The sequence below is a fragment of the Limulus polyphemus genome, unplaced genomic scaffold, assembly GCF_000517525.1.
Source record: "Limulus polyphemus unplaced genomic scaffold, Limulus_polyphemus-2.1.2 Scaffold598, whole genome shotgun sequence".
Classification (NCBI taxonomy): Eukaryota; Metazoa; Arthropoda; class Merostomata; order Xiphosura; family Limulidae; genus Limulus; species Limulus polyphemus.
In genome coordinates, this window is record NW_013666208.1 from 328,144 (window position 1) to 336,212 (window position 8,069).

General features: G+C 34.6%; 1 protein-coding gene across 1 annotated transcript in view; it reads left to right on the forward strand.

Annotated features, from left to right (window-relative positions):
* The window catches only part of LOC106459368 (TWiK family of potassium channels protein 18-like), a 42,107-nt gene extending 34,954 nt beyond the window's left edge, over positions 1–7,153 (forward strand). Inside the window, exon 2 of the mRNA XM_013918988.2 lies at positions 3,916–7,153. Within this exon, the coding sequence (XP_013774442.1) occupies positions 3,916–4,787 (872 nt within the window). The 3' untranslated portion in view covers positions 4,788–7,153. The remainder of the gene's footprint in view (positions 1–3,915) is intronic.
* Positions 7,154–8,069: the final 916 nt, after the last annotated feature.

The window sequence follows — 8,069 nt, forward strand, 5'->3', positions numbered from 1 at the left end:
GACTTGCGTATGTTCAGTTATATATGGAGTTCCAACAACAGAACAGCCTTGTCAATACTTGAGTATCTAAACTTCAATAAGGAGTTCCCACAACGGAATAGTCTAGGCAAGACTTGCGTATGTTCAGTTATATATGGAGTTCCAACAACAGAACAGCCTTGTCAATACTTGAGTATCTAAACTTCAATAAGGAGTTCCCACAACGGAATAGTCTGGATAAGACGTTCATCGGGGAATGCGCTAGCACTCTCTATGTAAGGATGGCAAAAGTCATCTGTATTTTCTTCTCTACAGGTATTCAGGAGCTAGATATGAAGAGCTACATGGCATAGCCGCTCTATTTTCGATGTATGTGCCGGTTTTTAGCTATCCAAAGTCAAAAACAGGCGAATAACCAAAAACCGAGATTTCTTTTTTCTTTCATCATCATCTTTTTTCAACAGGTCTAGCGCCTACCTAGTTCTAGAAATAACTATAATTTTTATCATCTTTTGATAGAGCAAAATAGTCTTCACGATCTTTGACTACCTATTTTATTAGTACTCTAGGCAAGATGTATAAAGCTTTAAAATATACTCTGTAAACTAGTAACCCACGTACGCTATCTTATAAAAAAGTAAACAAACAAGTACAAGGGAAAAAATTATCGCTAAGTAAAAAAGTTACTTAGGGCTCGCTACTGAACTTGAAAAAATGAACCAAACAAGATAGGGATGGAAGTGGACGTGTCACTTGATCAGCTAATGATCACATAGCAAACTAAGCTGTCTTGACTTTAAATAAAGAATAAAATCTCTGCATTATTGGCTTCCACACTTTGTCTATCGAAAGCTTTGTGTTTGGATAGAACCTCAACTTTCATTATTATACCTTTCCTTTAACTTTAGAAGGAGCAAAGTGATGTGGAACATTTTCTTTCTGCAGTAGTCAGTAAATATACGATCTAAAAAAGCACAGACTTATCAGCAGCCACTGTACTTTTTAAATACAACAAAACTTTTGTTAATGTTTACAGCGTGTAGTTTCCGATACAAATATTCATCATCAAAGTCAGCAAGAGCCTGATCCGCTACCTTCTCAATATCATAAACGATGCGTAACGGTACAATGGTTTTTTCTGGTTTGAATTTTCCCATGCCAATACCAGGTGTAAGTCTTAGTCCTTGAAATAAATAAACTTTACGTTGCGACTACGATAGAAAAACAAACTTTAGCTGAACATTTTAGAATATAAATATTTTTAGAAGCTGCTCTGATCAATAATAAAACTGTAACAAAAATGTACTGTCTCTATATACTAGCGTCTGTGCAAAAGGGATCGATTTTTGGAAGCAAGGTTATCAAAGATTAAGCAAATAGTCAAATAACATAAAATATGTTGCAAACAGGAGTATTTGATAAAACAGTATTTCCTCCATTAAATAACGTGACTAATCTTCTTATAGTTTAGTTCGAACTCACTATAAAAATTTATGAAATAACAATTATCGCTGGTTGAAAATATGTATGTCCAGCTAAAATATCAGTTATTATCTTATGTCACAATTGACATATATCTATTTAATCAAATTTTTAACATTTAGATATGTTTTTAAATAGAACTATAATTAAATATCGATAATTGAAGAGCGCCATGCTGTAACGATGAACTTGACGATTACCTCGTTCATCCATAGTTGTTTAATACTTAACTTTATGCTGCCAATTTTAATGTTACTATACAATGTAGGTTCACCACTCTATTTTACAAATTTCTGATGAAATACAATGCTATATAACGATAAAAGTGCACAATTTAAAATAGAAACTGACATATATAACAGAGAAAGAATAATTATGTACAAAGAAATTTGACTTTTTAATAATACTAATTATACGAGCTTCATTAATTTCTAAACTAGTGTTGCTATAATATTGTCTATGAAATTTTTCTGATCTGCTGTCGCTATATAACTGTCAGAGATTTCATTGTTTTATTTGATCTGCTGTCACTATATAAATGTCCGAGATTTCATTGTTTTATCTGATCTACTGTCACTATATAAATATCCAAGATTCCATTGTTTTATCTGATCTACTGTCGCTATATAAATGTCCAAGATTTCATTGTTTTATCTGATCTACTGTCACTATATAAATGTTCGAGATTTCATTGTTTTATCTGATCTACTGTCACTATATAACTGTCCGAGATTTCATTGTTTTATCTGATCTCCTGTCGCTATATAACTGTCAGAGATTTCATTGTGTTTCCTGATCTACTGTCGCTATATAAATGTCCGAGATTTCATTGTTTTATCTGATCTACTGTCGCTATATAACTGTCCGAGATTTCATTGTTTTATCTGATCTACTGTCGCTATATAACTGTCCGAGATTTCATTGTGTTTATCTGATCTACTGTCGCTATATAACTGTCCGAGATTTCATTGTATTTGCTGATCTACTGTCGCTATATAACTGTCCGAGATTTCATTGTGTTTGCTGATCTACTGTCGCTATATAATTTCATCATTTTTCTAATCTGGTTTGGTTATTTCAGAGCAAAGCCACATTGAGCTATCTGCTGTGTCCACTGCGAGGAATCGAACTCCGGGTTTTAGCGTAGCAAATCCGTATATTTTCCGCTGTTTCACCGGGGGACCATTTTTTTGGTTCCATACTGCTATATCATTGTCTTTGTTTTCGGATATTCACATAAAACTACTAAAAAGCTATCTATTCCAGCCGTCCCTAATTTTGAATTGAAAGACTAGAGGGTAGGCAGCTATTCAACAGTACCCACCGCCAATTCTTAGGCTACTCTTGTCTGACCGAATACTTGGGTTTGAGCGTCACAGTTGTAATTCAACTATGTCCCCAAAATGCAGAGCGCAATTTTAATTTCATTTGTTGTAACGAGACGCGAACGTTGGATCCAAAGATGTATAGTATGGGATGCTAACCAACGAAGCATTCTCGGCCCAAGTTATTATCCGAGAGTACAGTATTGCTATATAATTGTCTCAAATTTCACCGTTTTCTGTTCTAAGTATTGTTATTGTTATCTGAAATATAAACCCGTTTGTGAGCCAGTTTTGTTATCTGTTACCATAGCACTGCCTTCGGATTATTTATTTCTCATATAGTGTTTCTATGGTATTTTCTGAGATTTATCATCTTTTGGTCAACTTTACTTTGTCATTGTCTGATAAATTATCAGTTTCTTATCTGCTGTTGCTACAATCTTTCCTATGGTTAGTCTGAGCTAGTGTTACCATGTCATTATATAATAAATATTTTCCTTTGTTTTAGTGTTGCTGTCTGGATGTTAATGTTTTTTTATATAGTGTCATATGTAAGTTGTATGATGACAAAACCTTTTCGAAACGTTATATATTTCTTGTCGGATTTCGCGCAAAATTACTCGAAGAATATCTGAGCTAGTCAAACCCCAATTTAGAAGGGAAGGCAGATAGTTAACACCACCTTCCACCACTTCTTGGGCGACTCTTTACCAATGAAAAGTGAGATTGAACGTCACATTATAATGCCCTCACAGTTGAAAGGATGAGCATGTTCGGTGACGAGATTCGAACGTGCGACCTGCAAATTGCGAGTCAAGCTTTCTAACCACCAAGCCATGCATATTGGAATCTTATTTTTCTATGAATGACCGAACTGATGAAGACTGTATATATATATATATATTTGATGTTTTATCTTATTTGTATTTTATTTTATTAGACAATTCATGGCATAAAATAATAAACGAATAAACACAGCGCTCATTTCAGTAAATTAGAAATTAACAAATAATTTAAAATTATACATTACCGTACGCTATTAAAATGAATAGTACATTAACATCTTTTTAAAATTCTTTGATTATAATATTTCGAACTTATTTTAACTCACTTTAATCTTTACTTGCAGGTTATGGAAACATTGCCCCGAAGACTGACATCGGGAAAGTGGTAACAATCTTCTATGCTCTGTTTGGTATTCCTCTCATGCTTTTGTGTCTCACTAACATCGGTGATTTACTGGCTCGTTCGTTTAAATTTGGTTATTCTCGACTTTGCTGCGCTCTCTGTCGACAGAAGAGGTTATCACAAGATCAGGTTACGAAAAAAGGAGTTTCTATGAGCCAAGCGAAGCCAGTAGAAGATAAAACAGTCCAAAGAATGAAAGAAGAAAAGTGCCCTGTGTCCACCATTGACGTTGTTGTAGACGCCACTCGAGTGGCACTAGAACAAGATAATAATGAACCAGATGGTAGTCCAAAATACGAAGTCACCGAGGAAGACATGTTTCAAGATGACGCTCAAATGCGACATCAAACTATTTTAAGGCCAACACATTCGACCTCTTTAACTAACAAAGTAATCACAAGTGCCCAGGATCACCAATCACCTAATAATATAGTAACCAAGGAACAAGCTTTTCGGGACAACAAAAATATTGTAGAAGAACGTGTTCCCATCTATTTGGTGTTGCTTTTGGTCACAGGATACATCTGCGGTGGCGCCATCTTGTTCTCTCTGTGGGAAAATTGGAGCTTTTTGAATGGTGCCTACTTTTGTTTTATCACACTAAGCACCATTGGATTTGGAGACCTTGTGCCCGGCACCGATATCTTCGATACCCGAGAGCAAGCAAAGCTGATAATATGCTGTTTTTACTTAATCATCGGTCTTGCTATTATCGCTATGTCTTTCAATTTGGTACAAGAAGAAGCGGTTATTAAATGCAAGACTATTGCAAGGAACCTGGGGATTTTGTCTGCTGACAACGATAGTAACTAAAACTTGCAGCATTATCAATCTTGTATAAAATAACAATTATAAATAAAGTACCACAAGACTGATTTTAAAAATCATTGATTTATGTCGATTACAAAAATCATCTGGAGCTCGTAAATTCTATACTGAATAATCACTAAAACTGTCTGTTGAAACTAGTATTTATTAATAACCGCTTAGTATTGTTTCTTCTTGACTTAATATAAAATGGTTGATTGTATGTTAACTAAAAATTCCCTAAGATGTCACAAGATAAATTTAGTTAGTTTATTAAGTTAATGAGGGAATTAAATTAAAATATTTTGGTGGAACTGTGATCCGTACTTATACGTGATTTGTATCACAAATTTTAGGCCTACTGGTCTTAATATTGTAGTATTAAAGCCAATTGAATTGTTTCCAATAATTATTTAATATTGTAGCTGAAAACTTATAATACTTCTGGATACTGTCATTGTATTGTTGTAATACATCTTGATTGTTTGTTTGTTCGTTTTTTAATTTCACGCAAAGCTACTCGAGGGCTATCAGCAATAGCCTTCCCTATTTTTAAAGTTAACGCCACATTATAACGTCCTCATGGTTGAAAGGGTGAGCATGTTATGTGACAAGATTCGAACTAGCAACCCGTGCGAGTCGAGTTCTCTGACCACCAACCAGGCCATGCCAGTAAATTTTGATGTAACCACTGGTGAGTGTGTTTGTGTCCCAGCCGGCCTGATGAGCTCTCTATTGAGCGAAACGTATCGCCAGCTATGGAAATGATGGACAGTGTGGTTGGAATACTATTATACACTCACTCACCCACTCTTCTTTATCTTAAACAACCCTAGGGAACTGAATGAACAATATATGTGTGAAAAATTGAAACAGATCCAATACTAATGTCTTACGACAAGTATAATTATATCTTGATGTACTTTCAAACAGTAATTTACCATTTATGTTATAATCACAAATATTAAGTCTATCATTTTAATATTGTTGCAGTAAAAGAATCCGTGTTTCTTTCAAATGATGTTTTACTATTCATTATTTAAACGCCGAAAGCTGGTGAAGCATCAGAAATAATAAGCCTAAAATTTGTGATAAAATTCCAGCCCAACTGACGTGTTTTGGCATATACGATTGACCTACTGGATAGTGACTTTTGACAAATAAAATATAGATGAGAAATACTACTTCTACTCGCCTCTGTTTTTAAATCCGTAATGGGCAAATTAAGAGGAATGTGTAAAAAAGAAAAAAACATCCGCAGTTTAAGTGATTTTTATCACAAATGTTAAGCCTATTGGTTTCAAATGCTTAGCCAGCTTTCGGTGTTTAAACTGACCTTTTAAAGTATTATGCTGCGTATATATAAGTGGTAATAATAGAACCTTCTGTCTCTCATCTTCTGACCCATATGTCAAGTTCTGGTGTTGACGAAAGGTTTTGGGGCAGTCTTGAGGCAAACAAAATGTAAATCTGAAATGCTATTTTACGCGCCTGTTATTTTGAACCGTAACAATATTGTGCTTTTTATAGACGTATTACGATAGGTATCTTTAAATGTATTCCAAGAATTTTCGTAAAAAAAATGTATGGGCAGTGTCTATGGTTACGAGTTTTAAAAAACAAAACCTTTTAATTTGTTTATTACGAATTTCAGACTACAGTTATGTACAAAAAACATTCCATAAACACATTTTGACTCCTACAGTCCTACTTGTCACTGCTGGAACCCTTTCCAACTCATCAGTTGAGTTGAATCACGATAAGGGTTTGTCTGAAACTCTATTTATACAAGCAGTACATGAATTTTCAAGTAACAGCTTCAAGCCGAAAGCTGGCGAAGCACTTCAATTCAATTGGCCTAACATCCATAACAAAAATCAAATGAAACTGTAGGTTTTCTTTTTCACAATTCTCTTAAACTGCCCAATGGGGACTTCAAAACAAGGGTGTAAAATTTGGATTTCAGATAGAGCTTTTGTGTACTACTGCCCAGGAGGCCTTTTTTAAAACCGTTAAGTTTATGCTGGTCGGTGAACTGGAGTTTGTACGTTCTAGTACTCGATAAGCGTTATACAGAATGCAAATAGAAAACAGCAATAACAAATTGTTATATTATCTGATAATCTTGCTTGTTTGCTTTCTATTGTTGTAGCACTCTTAACAAATGAACCTAATTTTGTGCTACTGGAAATAAATATTTGTTTGTAATTCAGCCAAATTTATATTAATAGGTTCACAGTTAATATATCGAGTAAAATATTCATATATCAATTTTTTCTATCCGAGTGTGCTATCAGGTTCTCCGACCGATGAGTCTGGAAACTAAGTATATATGCGACTTTAATGTATATAAAAACACAAGAGGGAATTCTCAATAGCCGCTGCTCATGAAATTCTTTTAGGCAAAATTAGAGTAAATTAATCTATGATACCTTTTTTTATTAGCTATATTTTTGTGCGCCAGCAATACCAAGCGTGTGGCGCGCGTATACTCGATTCAGTTTTATTATATATCAAGATTTTACCAGCCTACCCTCAAATTGAAAGTCTTTTAGGCAGGATTAGAGTAAATTAATCTATGAGACCTTGGGGGTGGTCAACTACATCAATCAAAAGGGGTTGCCCTATTGAGTCCAAAACTGTAATTAGATCTCAAATCGGTCAAGAGATGACGAAATTATTATCTAAAAGTTTGTACTTGAAAAAAAATAAAAACTGAGAGCAGTTCTATGAGCCGCGGCTAATGAAAAATAAAAACACATGGTAGTTTTTATTTGTTTGTGGTTAAGCGCAAAGCTACACAGTGGACTATCTGTATCGAAACCCGGTTTCAAGCATTGAAAGTCCGCCGACATGCAGCTGTGCCTCTGGAGAGCAACATCTGATAGAGTCATTTCTTCAGAACCTAAAATTTGGGCCAACAGAAAGATAAATGTAATTTTAAAGATTTTGATTCCAACATAGATTTTACGTCAGAATTTTTAAGACAGGTACTAAAAAGTAGAGCCAAGTACAATAAATTATCTTCGTTTCACATTCATTAAGAAACTTCAAGGGCACGAACTATAGTTCTTTGTTTGTAATTTATTTATCAACGTAAATATTTTTTCAGTTCCACGAATATTTAGCCCTCTTATTTTCTCAAGCCATAGTATTGTTGCGTCAGCGAGGTCACGTGACTAGTATCACGCCACTCCTTCTCTCGAACCTTCGGAAATTGTCGGGAAATTACTAGATATAGGATAGGCTGGTATGTATAAGATGGTGACAACGTGACAGGACAATGTG